This window comes from Sesamum indicum, linkage group LG8, assembly GCF_000512975.1.
Source record: "Sesamum indicum cultivar Zhongzhi No. 13 linkage group LG8, S_indicum_v1.0, whole genome shotgun sequence".
NCBI lineage: Eukaryota > Viridiplantae > Streptophyta > Magnoliopsida > Lamiales > Pedaliaceae > Sesamum > Sesamum indicum.
Window position 1 is genome coordinate 10,693,703 of NC_026152.1, and position 14,789 is coordinate 10,708,491.

Consider the following 14,789-nt stretch of genomic DNA (forward strand, 5'->3'; position numbering starts at 1 on the left):
CAGCCGCCGCCGCTGCTTTTTTTTTTTTTTTTAAATTATATATATAATTAATTTTAATTTAATTAAAATAATAGTTTATTATATAAATAATTAAGTAATTATTATATAAAAAAATATTTTATTATTAATAGAAATATATCATATTTTAATTAAATAATTATTATATAAAATAATATTTAATTCTTAAATACATATATATAATATTATATGTTAAATGTGAGAGAAGGGCAAAAATGTCAAAAAAAAAAGTATTTTTATAGAAAAATCGCAGTCAAAGCGCGTGTGGCCCAATTTTTGTACGGAGGGGGGTTTTTTGAACTTTATTTTATATCATAGGGGGGGTATTTGATACTTTAATTTTCATAGGGGGATTTTTGAACATTTCTATTATCACAGAGGGGGGTCTCTGAATTTTTTCCTTTCTTTTTATATTAGTATAAATATAGATATACTATGCATTAAATTTGAAGGGTTTAGAGTAAATTTTTGTTGGTTGATAGAATATGAATTAACTAAAATACACTTAAATATATTTATTCTATTTTTTCATAAAATAACATTTTTTTGTTAATTTATTTGATTGATAATTTTTTTAACATATACATTTAAAGTTAAAATATTTTAATAGTTTTTATAAATTATTATTTTTATTTTATTTCTCTTTTTTTAAATTAAATAGATACAATAAAAATCTGTATACACCGACATCAAGTATGTCTCGACCATTAGTATCAGTAACCACTTATCATCTTGACCCTCTCGCATTTTATACGATGGTCTAATAATTAAACCACTAATAGAAATTAAATTTAATTTCATTTATATCGATAAGGTATCAAATTCTATAAGACGTAGAAGCTATTTATTAAATTAGACAAGTTTGGTCCTAAAGAATTCTTGCAAGTCTTCTGACAATATTTAAGATTAGTTGGCTTTGTCTAAAACCTAACTCAATCAACTTCACTTTTTCAATAGATATCGTTTTCGATCTACCTTCTAACTTTATATATATAGTCAATATTCATGTTTGAATGTAATAATTAAGGTAGAATTTTATGTTCACCGAACTGATTTAACGTTCAATTGAAATGTTCTTTTTTTTTTTTTTTTTTTAAGATTTAGCAATTGAAATGTTCTTGTAACAATTCAAAGACATGAAATCGTCATGGTGTTAATACTATTACATTAATTTCAATAATCATATATACATCATTTATATTAAAAATGTTGCGGTTTGCGAATCAATTGGTCATGTCCAGCTGTATGAGATATATATTATCCACTCTACCTTTATATGACCTCACAATTTTGTATTGAAAAGTTATCTTGTTAGGTAAGAACTGAGGAAGGCTTAAGGCCGCCTATAAGTCACTCAAACTCTTCATCTGCAATTGATGTTGAATGCTTATCTATATTATCAAAAGAAAAATTTATATTTCCCAAAAAAACAATACAGTAAAAAAAGTTTGAGATAATTTACAATAAACTCACATAAAATAAGATGAATATTCGAACCCAAAATTTCAAACTTTCATACAACCTGGTCTTAACCAGTGAGGTAAGACCCACAAAATTGGCCATATATATATGTTGTATGGGAATTTAAAATCGTGATATGACACTTTCCATTAAAAGTTGGGAGTAAAGACAACATGGTTGTGTCGAAACAGAAGATTTGAGCATCAAGTGTTTGTGATCATCATTGAATACGTTGAATTATGTGTGGTTGTTGGCCTAATGATCCAATAAACGTTCTTCTAATTAATATTTAGGGTTTTTGTTCATATGCATATGTACACCATCTCAACATAGATCTCTTTATCCTCCTCCAGATAAAGACATGATTGGTTAGCTTCTTCTCTTCAAAAGTTCTGTATTGTCCATCTACATTTGGCACATGTATAATTTTATAAGTTTTATCGACCACTTGATAATTAAAAAAGTTAATTGTGGATCGAATGATAATTTGTTTCATGAGAACTCAAATTTAAAGTAAAAATATTTTTATTAATGAATCACTCTCATAATGAAATTTGCAGTTATTTAAAAAGAAGAGCTGTAATTTAGGTCAGACAGGCAGAAAACGAACTAAACTTTAGAATATCTCAAAAAATTCATGTAATGTAGCCAGAAAATAATCTCATATCCTAGCAATTTCAAAAAAATATATGATAACCATAAAAAATATAAAAAATAATTATAATCGGCTAAAATATAAAAAGAATGTCCGACCGATGGTCGTAATAATGAAATTTTGCAGCAAAAGATGGTCCCTCACAACAATAGTGGTGCAGGGTTGGATTCTCCTCGAGAAGAAGATCATATGATAGGTAGATATCTCCTTGTAACTCCTTCTGAATAATGAATATGACCGTTTGAAATTCTATCGTCAACCACGCAACTAAGACACTATAGCTTCAACTTCTTCTGTACACTCCCAACTTGTCCTACGTCATCGTCCCTCCGGAACATCACATGATCAGTAATATGAAAATCAATAAAAATATTGGATGTACATAATTTTCTATATTATTGATAGACACTACAAAAATATCATTTAATCACGATTAATAATAGATAGCTGTAGAGAATGTCATTGACCATAACCACACAACAGTTGTTGGCCGTGATTTTTACGAGGATGGCTAAAATATTTGCTATTGCTAAAAGTCATGGAATTTTTTTTTACCATGGTTCTTAGCTGTAACAAATAATTTTTTTCATAGTGAAAAACTTAGCTTCTTGCTTCGATTTATTAAACCGTAACTAATAATAGTTATTTATTATATTTTTTTAACCATAACATCAATATTGTAGCCAATAGTATTTTTTTTTAATGAGAAAAGAATAAGAGGTTATAAAGATTAGATTTTGAAGTTTGGATGTGTATTAATAATAGTTATTTATCATGATTTTTAACCACCCCTATCTCTTAAAAATTACAAAAACCACCCCTAACAACTTTAAAACCCCAAAATACCCTGTTGACCTAGTTAAACTTTAATTTTATTTTTATTAATAGAAATGCCCTAAAAAATATTTCTGTAATCACCAAAAAGTAAAGGGGGTGTCAAAATACTGTTTATAATGAAGAATAATATGACTTTATATATATTTTTTATTATTTATAAAAATTTATATTATTTTATTAACTTTTTTCTTATTGAATCTTTATATAAAATTATACCTTTAATAATTAAAATATTAAATTATTCCAATAATATATTAATAAAAATTAGTCACTAAATTATAACAAATTTACTAAAATCACTAAATTATACATGCACGTATATATATTATATACTAATTGAATAATTTAATATATTAGAATATGACCAGATCAACAAAAGCATTTTTTGCTTTTTAAAATCTATTAGGGTGATTCCTATAATTTTTAAAAAATAGAAATAATTTTGTATAAAGAAGTACTAAGTTAAAGGACGTAAATATAATTATCCCTAATATTTACTTGAGTTAATATTTTGATATGATAAGAGGATCTAGTAGGACGAATGATACATATTTCCTACTTTTGTTGCCACGTGTCTTTTTATTAGTGGCTTCTTTTTTGGGTCTTTGTTAGGGACGGGTCGGGCTGGGCCGAGCCGGGCATGATCCGCATAAAACGTACATGAATCTTAATATATATATAACTTCTCTATTATTAGGGGTATTTTGATAAATTTGCTATCTTTACCTAATAACTTTCAATTTTTATTTTTTTTTTAAAATATGGTGATAGTGGAGGAACTCAAATTACAATCATGATGCTATTTTAGTATCTTTCTTGTACTCTAGTTTTTATGTAGAAAACAAATTGATGTAAGATAATGACATGTTTACTTATAATAAATTTGTTGTTGACTAAAGTTCCATATGTGTAATATTTAGTTAATTAACAATAAGTCCATGCTAATAAATGCACTTATCTTTCAATTAGGAGCGGAGGGTTTGGCGAGTTTTGCCAAATCTAAAAATACTGTGAACAAGTTTAGTTGGACTCGATATACACTCAATTTAGCCCTGATTTTGGGCCATCCAGCTCAAGTTCTAGCTGAATCAAAAACCCACCTTGACTCTACACTCGACAGGTTTAACTCGGAAAACTCGATTATTTTTTTATTTTTTCTTTAATCAATTTGATATATCATTTAAAAAAATTATTTTTTAATATATATACCTAATAAATTATTATGTTGTTAAAATATATTTATATTACACAAAAAGATTTAAGTATTAAAAATACTTATGTATATTGTTAAAAGAGCGTGTCAGGTACAAGATTCGAGAGCCACCCCGAACCTGATCGGGTTCATAAAATTAAAATCCGTCCCCAATAATTTAGTAGATCTGACCCATTTCGTTCAAATGGGACGCCGGAGATGAATCTCGATTTATCCACCCTATTTATTGTCTAATTATTATCTATTATATTTATTGCAAATAAAAAATAAATCTCAAATAATGTAGCTAATAACACTTAGAATGTGAGCAAAGGAATAAATAACACTAGAGTTAATTATTATCATTAATTAATCCACCACAGGCATTCAATGTAAAAGTGACTTTGCATAAAAATTGCAAAGATAATTGCTATGTGGTTTAGGGTTTGAGGCCAAATATGGGAATAATTCAAACAAATATCCACCCATCTAAGTAATTATGGATTAGTTCGGCCAAACCAGATTCAATTCATAATTTTCATCAATCATGTTACTGAATTGATGATTGAAGTTTGAAAACAATTTTCAGACCAAATCTTGAGAAATTGAACGATCGAGAGATAGCGTGTATATATATATATATATATATATATATATATATGGGACGGGACACAGTGCACATAATCATTCACTTCCACATATGATTAAGACATTTTGGACTTTGTATTGGATGCATGTTCAGGAAAAAACACAGACAACTGTACATAAATGTCGTAAATAGATCCCTCTTAATTAATTTGTGGGTGAAAACATTTTAATTATTCATCTTTATTTTTTATTCTTATCAACCTTAAATCTCACTCTAGCCCCTCATGTTACTGAATACTAAGGCTCTGATACCACTGTTAGAAATTTATCCTTGTAGTGAGTCTAATAAATAAAAAACAATTATTACAATAAAAGTGGGTTACAAAAACCCTTATATATACAAACTATAAAATACAACAGATATACTAAAAATTATAGATCTAATGAATGATTTTATAGATATGTATAAGAACAACAACAATAAGTATTTTAGGCTCTGATGAGGTAATGATGGCTATTTTTGACACAACTGATGATAAAGCACCCTGTCATGATGGTTATACCTCAGGATTCTATAAAGCAAAGTGGCCTGTTATGGGAGATGAAGTCACACAGGCAATTATCGAATTCTTCACTACTCGGTGACTTTTGAAATAGGTGAACTCAACGTTCTTGGCCCTTATTCCTAAGGTACATAATCCTACACTCGTGGCTGATTTTCAACCTATTTCATGATGCAATATTCTCTACAAGGCCATTACCAAAATCCTAGTGCAGCGATTGAGGTTGATGTTGGAGAAAATTATTATTCCCTCTTAGACGACACTTGTTCTTGGCCGTTCTATTTATAACAATATTCTCTTGGCACAGGAACTGTTCATAGGTTATAATCAGCAGCAATTACCACCTCCATGTGCTCTTAAGGTGGATCTACGAAAGGCCTATGACACAGTTGAATGGGACTTTCTGCTCCCTGTGCTTCAATTATTTTGATTTCCGAATTAATTCATCTAGTGGATAGATGAATGTATTACTACCACTTCATTTTCTGTTGGGATCAATAAAAAGCCACATGGTTTGTTTGCGGGAGCAAGGGGCCTTGGACAAGGAGACACAATGTCGCCTTACTTATTTGTTTTGGTCATGGAGGTGTTGAGTCTCATCCTACATCAGTTGATTGATCAAGACATGGGATTTGCCTTTCATTGGAAAGGTGAGCCCACGAGATTATTCCAGTTAGGTTTTGCAGACGAGCTATTGTTGTTTTGCAAAGTTGAAGTTGATTTGGTCCAGGTGCTCAAACGTGGACTAGATACCTTTGGTGATTTGTCTGGGCTTCGAGTTAGTCTACAAAAGAGCCACTTGATCATCTCACGTTCAGCACATGGGATCCGGGAGCACTTACTTGTGGTGCTCCAATTTCAGGAGGGACACTTGCCAATAAAATATTTAGGTTTACCCCTCCTCTCTTCACGCCTTATTAAGCCGATACTCGCCAAAATGGATCAGCGTATTAAGGGATGGGAGAACATATCTTTGTCCTATGTTGGATGATTGCAAATCATCACGACCGTTCTTACCTTTGAGTGTCTATTGGGTCTCTACTTTTATCTTGCCCAAAGGCATCATCAGGAAGATTGAGAAGCGACTTCGGGCATTTCTATGGAAGAGAGCATTGAATAGCGGGTATGCAAAGGTGCATGGGAGTTTGTTTGTCGACTAGTTGACGAAGGTGGCCAAGGGGTTCGAGACATTCCTACACTTAACCGCTTACTAATGTGTCTTAAACTATGCATTGTAATCCATGGTGACAGCGCGTCCATATGGGTCAACTGGGTACACCACACTTGCCTTCGAGAGACGTCCATTTGGATGGTATCGGAGTGAGGGGCTCTTGGGGCTGGCGTAAACTTCTTCGATTACGTCCTCTGTTACGACCTCTTATAGACTACTGTGTTGGCGCTGAGATATCATTCTATTTATGGCAGGATCCTTGGCATGTGTTTGGGCCACTTATTCATCGCTTCCTATGGGGTCCACAGCTTACCAACACAGTGATAATGGACAAGGGTAATATGGTGATGGAGGATGGTCACTGGCTCTGGCATTTTCTCACTAATATTGGCGGCACTGATTGTCTTTTATGTGGATCATAGAGTGCACTGACAACTGCATTAATCATTCGCTCTCTTAGGACTCTAGTGCCCAAAGGAGGTTGGTCTTCACTCCTCTTGGGTTCCTTTAAGATACCTAGACATGCCTTTGTTCTTTAGCTGGCTATCCTTGGCAAACTGTCCATCGTGGACAAGTCTTCGCTCTCTCACCGGGGTACTTCTTGTGTCTTATGTGATGACTGGACTCCCAAAACACATACCCACTTATTATTTCAGTGCAGATACTCGAAGCAATGCTTGAGGGTGATCCGACAAACCCTCCGCTTTGACTGGCCTAACCGACCTTGGTTGACTGATATCATATGGGCAATGCGTAGATAGAGGGGGAAACACTATATCTCGGCTTCATATCGTACTCTGCTGCTTGCGCTGGTATATCATATTTGGCGTGAATGTAACTTTTGACAATTTGATGAGGGTAACCGGGAAGCATCCATCGTTGGTGCCATTATCATCAAGGACGTGAGGTAGATAATATTGAGTGTTGATCTTTCTTACTCTGTTAGCACTTGTGCGCTATATCGTTTCTGGTGGATCCCTTGGTCTGTCGAGAAGTCCACCTAATTATGAGAATTGTTGTATTATACTGTCCATTTAATTAATAAAATTTACATTTACCAAAAATGGTATTTTAGGCTCAGAGGCCAGATCCAGTGAAGGGTCTCCCGTGGCCACTCAGGTCGGCAACCTCACTCACCGGTTACAAGTTTTACTGCAAAAGGTAACCTGATCCACTAAGGACCAAAACCACAACCAATGAATACCAATTAGATATTTTCTCAGAAAAATATCGAAGAGAAGTTCACGAAGAACAAGGGGGATTTTAGTGTACTAATATTGTTCAATTAAGTTAGAACAAACCAGTAAGAGGGGGGGGGGGGGAAATTTATAGTGATCAAAACATTAAAGACGATGGTGGTGGAGAGATTTCGAGGCCATGGATATCAGTGGTGTAGAGAAACAAAGGAGAGAGAGAGAGAGAGTATCAGTGGTGTAGAGAAACAAAGGAGAGAGAGAGAGAGAGAGAGAGAGAGAGAGAGAGAGAGAGAGATGAGGAAGATGAATGGAAAACAACAGCCAAAAAAAAGAGGGGGGGAAAGGAATAAGGGTTAGGGTTAACTAGTTAGGAAGTCGGGTCGGGGGGAAGTGGATCGAGTCAACGGGTCGGGTTGGTGGACCTGGCTGCCATCTAAGTGAGTGAGGGATTGGGGCCTGGATTTTGGGCCTACCATTTTGGTCCTGGGCCAGAATAATTTCCAACATATTCCCCTTTAGACTAGGACCCATTATAAGGAACTAGGTCCAAAGGATTGGATCTGGTAAACATCATTGCCATTAATTTTTCTTACAAAAATAATGTTAGTAACAGTATTTGAAAGATGATATCTAAGGCACAAAGCATAGCACACAACACTAAGCATATTTAACATTTGCACACAACAAATTATCACTAAGCACCTTTAACATTTGCATACAGCAAATAACACTAAGTTAATTTTTCAAGTAATAACTAAGCTATAGCCTATAGCCACCGAGGCTTATTTACAAAACTTCAACCAACAATTTAAGCACATATCACAAACACACACATACAGCTACTTAGGACCAATCACGAAGACACTTAGCCACCAAGACTAATGACACAAAGACGAACTATATCCACAAAGGGACATTGTTAATAAAAATTACACATGGCGATCACAAAACAAATGAATTATGGTTTGATACAAAATCAATAAACCGTCAATTCTTCTTTAGAAGTTTCCTCAGCTTATGTTCGCTTATTCTTTAATTTTATTATATCTTTTTAGCATTTTAAAATCCTTTATAAAATGACCCTTTTTACCATAATTGTAGGACCTTCTATCTTTATATTTTTCATCCCTAGTTCCCTTCTCATCATCACTTGATTCAGAACCACCGTGGCTTTTATTCTTTTCTTTACTATGTCTTTTATGAAAAAAATTTCTATATTTTGTTTTTCCTCTAACAAAATTAACCACATTTTCGCCCTGACTAGATTTATTAGCATTCAAATCTATTTCTTTGCTTTTTAAACCATTAATCACAGTTTCTAGATTTATATTGTCCCTTCCATATTTAATTGCAGCTTTTACATCACTATAAGCTTCTGGAATTGTATTTACTAAAACTATTGGAAAATAGTCATTAATATTTTTATCTCCAATCAACTTAATATCTTGAATCAATTTTGTAAAATCATCAAGATTTTCTTCAATACTTTTAGATAAATCCAATTTGTATCTAAAAATTTTCTCAAGTAAAAATAATTTACTAGAGAATGAAGTTTCAATATGCAATTCTTCCAATTTATTCCATAAATTCTTTTGCAGAATTTTGTTTTCCTACTTTTTTAAGAACTGTATCAGATAAGTTTAAAAAATTATAGGCGAATAAGCATACTCGTCATTTTCAAGTTTCTTTTCTTCTGAAACACCTTCAACATATTTTCCATTTATTGCCTCAAAAAAATTTTGTTGAATAAGAATATCTTTCATTTTTTGTTGCCAAATATTAAAATTAGATTTCCCATCAAAAGGATGTAAATTATACCCAGCCATTATGACAGAAGTATACACAACAATTTACAGAAAATTTATCAGTTAAAAAAAATGACAGATACAATATCACAATTTCACAGTTATAAACCGAACCCTCCCAGGCTAAATCTCGACCAGATACCCGACGACCTCAAGGGTTTGGGGTGAGGGATTAGCGGGAAAAAAATTACGATTTAAGTATTAACAAGGGAATAAATAATTTTGAAAGAATAATACCAACAGTTATGGTGCACAAAGCAGATCAATATCACAAAGCAAAAATAATAACACTAAGCATAAATTTAACAACCCCACAAAGTAGTAACACAGATTTACTAAGCAGAAAAATTATTTCAAACAACAAAGCAATAATATTAGACAGAAAATTATTGCACACATAAAATATTTTCACACAGTAATTTCTCGCACTAAGTAGTCTTAGTATATTTGCGGAAATAATTTAGTAAATAAGCACTTTAGGCAGAAAAATAGATCTCACTTAGAAAGCCGTTTTTATGCTCAGACCAAAATTAAATATTTCACTGAAGATAATTTTCAGACAATGATTTTTTGAAAAATATATTAATTTTTTTTTTCAGAGAATAACTTACTGAAAAATTTTCTGAGATTAATACTTAAGCAGAATTTTTCGCACAAAGGGAACTCACGAAAATTTTTCAAGGGATAATTTTTCGAAAAATATCGCAGATAAACGTAGGTTTCACACAGCAACAAATATTCACACTGCTCCCCAAAAATACAATAACCTTTAAAAGCTTCACTAAGCTTAATTTTGTAGTAAAATGATAAGATCTTACCAGATTTCCTCAGAAGAAAGGAACCAGAACCCAAAAGTGGCTCTGATACCACTGTTGAAAATTTATTCCCGTAGTAAGCCCACAAAAAAATATATTATTACAGCGGAATACAAAACAATATAATAACGATTACAGATCTATAACAACAGTAAGAAAAAACAGCAATGACAAATAATTTCGGCTTAAGGAGTTGGATCCAATAGGGAAGCCCACAACCACAAAGGCCAGCAACCTAACCACCGGTTGCTCAAACCCATCAAGAGACGACAACCGCCAAGGCTAATCAACGCCACCAAGGCACCATCTAACCACTCAGGTTCACCGATCTCTATTATTTTTCCCTCACTTGTTTCTTTCTTTTTTTTTTTTTTTTCTTCTCGAAGGTAAAAAATAAATAGAGAAGCCATTAATAATAGAGCAAACAGCAAGAAAGAGGGAAGATACAAGGAGGGTGAATAAATTTGTCCAAGGAAAAAGAATAAGAAGGCAAAGGTTTTCGGTTATCTAAAAATGGGAATCGGGTCAGTGGGTCGGGTCAAGCCTTCCAGGTGGTGGGTTGGGGTTGTGGGCTTGGGCCTACCGAATTTGGTCTTGAGCCAATTTTTCAACAGTCGTTCATACATACATATAATAAATATTTTTTTACGCTTTAAAATATATTATAAATAAGAATGAGATACATAAATATTAATAAAAGGAAATAAATAAATAAATAATCATTAATATAAATTATAAAAAGTTAATAACTTATTTATTTTATTATGTGAAGGGCATTTTTTTACTTAAAAAAAATAATGTGGCGGTGATTAATAGCCGTTTGTGAGTGTGAGGAAGGACTTTTCTTGTTACATTACTATAGATAGAGATAATTTTTATTCAATCTTAAAAGTATGCAATCTTGAGTATTTATTATTTAGTCAAGATCAAAATTGAAAATATTTTGGCACAGGTTTTATACTAGTTAATAATAATAAGAAAAAAAAAAACAATTAAGTTACACGATATATTGGAAAAAGAGAATAGTGTAATTACATGGAAGAAAACACAAGCCAAAAACAGTAGTCACAGTGAAGATTTTTTCAAACTATAATAATGGAATGTTGAGGAATAGAAAAGAACCAGCAAGAGACTTATGAAAATTCTTTCCCCTACTTAACAGTACAATGGGCTTGTTTATGGGAAAAATGTAAATTTAGTTTTGTTAGTTGGGGCTGCAATTTTGATCTTATTCAAATTAAAATTTATAATTTGGCCCTATAATTTTAAAAATTATAGTAATTTTAATTCCTTTTGGTCAATTTGATTAGAAAATCTTATATTGTCAGCCATGTCAACACATAATTTGGGACTTTTAGTGAATATGATGACATGACAGTCCAATATAATGGAATTGCCAAGTCATCAAATAAGCTGGAAGCACCAACTTTTCAACAAAATTGGCTAAAAAAACTAAAATTACCATAATTTTTAAAATTTTAGAAACAAATTGTAAATTTTAATTTGAATAGGACCAATATTGTCACACCTCTAATTTATAGGACTAAAATTGTTATCCTCTAACTTAAAGACTAAAAATGTGTATATATATATATATATGCATGTATAATTGTGTGTGTGTGTGTGTGTGTGAGAGAGAGAGAGAGAGAGAGAGAGAGAGAGAGAGAGAATTATGGAGGGAGGTGTGCAAGAGGCCAAAGGAACAGAAAACCATAGATGGAGAAGCATATCCCACATCCAGCACAACCCCATATCTCATCCTCAGGGTATGGCCAAACAATTCTTTATTCATGCTTTGCTCAATATATATATATATATGCCCTTATTTTCTTCATACAGTCATATCATTCAGGATAAATTATATCCACATATCTGAGGTTAATTTAATATACATACGCAGTATTTGCATTTTGCAAAATTACAGCTAAACCCCTCAATTTAATATTTTTCAGAAAGTATTGTGTAAGCTTTGTATTTGAATAGAGAGTGTACTTGTAATCATAATTATAACCTTAAAGAGTGTATTTGTAACTTGTAATTTGGTCTAATTTAAAAAAATATCAATATAATTTACCCAATAATTTAAATAGAATTTCGTACAATTTTAGTTTTACCATCTTTATGTGAAGAACAATTAACACTACTATTATTTTATCATCTCAAATTAGCAATACTAAAACGTCACCAAATTAAATGAATAATATTGTCAATCTATAAATCAATGTCGTCGCCCAATAATTAATAATCTTTTTCAGAAAAAAATAATCAGAATTTATTTCTGTAAATTTTCTTTCAAAATGAGAGATAAATTAGATCAAGAATCGTAAGATTAAAAGAATTGATTGAGATGAGGTAGGACGTGGGGTAAGTAGCGGATTGAATTTTCTGTTGTGAATTCTATTCCATTTATATATAGAGCGTGTAAATATTGAATAAAATAAAAAATAAAATAAAATTTACAACAGAAATCCGGACTGGGGTATCGTAGGTAGTAGGTTAACAACAGTTGAGATATGACATGAGTCTTAATTCATTGGGTACATGATCATGTCCCTACATGTGGGGGCAGTCTTAAATAGTAGCCTTGTTTTTGAGATATTATTTCTTTGGTGTAAATTATTTGTTGGTGGGAAGGGCACCATCATAAATTGGGTTTAATTAAAAAATATAGGAAATTAAACTATATCATAATATTTTCAGTATTTCTGTTTGGGATTTGGTAAACTATTTTTTTATTAAAATATAAAATAAATTAACTATTAAATATTAGAAATAATAAGTGCACTCCTTATGTATATTTAATTTTTGATAAGTAAAATTAACAACAAAAATAGTATATAAATAATTAATACATATACATAAATTAAATATAAAAATAGCATTTCAATATATGATACTTCTTAATAAATAAAAAATCGAATCGAATACTAAATTTTCGAAAAGGGAAAAAATATTGAACTGAATTTTTCGATTCAATTTTGATATATATCAAATTTTGAGTTATAATTAATTTGGTCCGATCAATTTATGGAATCGTAAATGTTCCTGATTTGGGGCACAAATAATTCTCTCAAACTCTATTTACAAGAACCCACAAGCTGGAAATAGTGGTTTTGGTCGCTTCATTTCACAAATCGTTATACCTAATTAGTTCTATGTTTTGTGTGGCCCCAATATTATTTGAAGGGTGTTAAAATAATTAATGTTATTTTCCTTTTGTCATGACTAGCTAGAATCTCATAAACTCTCATCTTTATGAACATTGTTGCAAATCATAATTCATGATATTCCCCCCACATACCTTTTTTATTTAGGGTAAATTATAATGGACTTATATGAAATTTTTTATAATTATAAATATTTTTTTATTATTTAAAAAATTAAAAATTTTCTTTTGGAATTAACAATCGGCTAACAAATACACCCCTATAATGGGCTGTCACGAGGGGATATTTATTAGATGATGATTAATTCTAAGGGATTACTAAATGTAAATTTTCAAACAATGATAGGGTATTTATAATTATAGCAAATCTTAGCATAACCCATTGTAATTTACCCTTTTATATATAAAAAAATATGTAATTTTTGCAATATTATTTTTTTTAAGATAAGTGGTGAATTCCAAAAAATTAAAGTAGATCCATGGATGTTTTTAATTATTTGTTAAGTCGATATTTTGGAGTTGAATTAAATTCTTTATATAATGCCAGTATTTGAATCTATATAAAATTTTTATTTTTGTTAAAATTGGCTTCTGAAAAAAATGATCAAATTAATGGCGAACTTGTAAAAAGATTGTCATTAAGATGAAATCCGATCGGATCGCTAGTTACATATTTGGTTCACACGCTCCCATCATCACCTTAGGAGCTGCCCATACACAGAGGTCATGGAGTGTGAAGTCAATTGAAGGGTACTAGATACATTGATTTTGTGTTACAATCACTAGGTCGCTAGTTACTGATCAATATGTTGGGGGGTTGACGAGCATGGACTCTCCAACGATTAAGTAAGTTGCTTGTCTTCAAGGTCTAATACATATAAATACACCTCATAAAGAAGGTATAAAATCGGACTTAATGAATAGGGCAAATAATGTTTATAGCTACGGACAAATAGGTAAAGTCTATATCCTAGGTGCCCATAGTCATGCCAAATGTCCCAGAATTTATGGCTCTCCATTAGGGTTAATTGGGTGGCGGGTCAGTTTGACTCGATACTTTTACAGTGAATTTTTTACTGACAGGGGCGATAAATTCTAGTAAAGGAAGGACATATTGGTCCTTATACTTTTATTTTGAATATAATAAACACATAAAAAAAGAGAATTTCAATCAATTACACTTGGATAATTTCATAATAAATTATGATACTTTGGATTTATTTTGAATTAGAAAAAAAATAGCGTAAGATGTTTATATTTGTGTAGTACATTTAACATATACACCAACACACATATGCTACATATTGAATATAATACTCTTT

The 14,789-nt window shown here is 31.4% G+C and overlaps 1 protein-coding gene across 1 annotated transcript; it reads left to right on the forward strand.

The window, feature by feature from the left end:
• LOC105168647 lies at positions 5,262 to 6,907 on the forward strand. Its single transcript, XM_011088779.1, has 6 exons — positions 5,262 to 5,366; positions 5,409 to 5,441; positions 5,622 to 5,675; positions 5,766 to 6,261; positions 6,374 to 6,447; positions 6,566 to 6,907. Exons 1-6 carry the CDS (start codon positions 5,262 to 5,264, stop codon positions 6,905 to 6,907), a joined length of 1,104 nt encoding a protein of 367 aa, XP_011087081.1.

Bases quoted from the DNA above. Each gene is read 5' to 3' on its own strand.
- LOC105168647 (XM_011088779.1), top strand. From the start codon at position 5,262: ATGGCTATTTTTGACACAACTGATGATAAAGCACCCTGTCATGATGGT. The intron at 5,442-5,621 runs GTACATAATCCT...CTCTTGGCACAG, and splicing joins TCTTGGCCCTTATTCCTAAG to GAACTGTTCATAGGTTATAA. The intron at 6,448-6,565 runs GTGCATGGGAGT...CCATGGTGACAG, and splicing joins TGAATAGCGGGTATGCAAAG to CGCGTCCATATGGGTCAACT.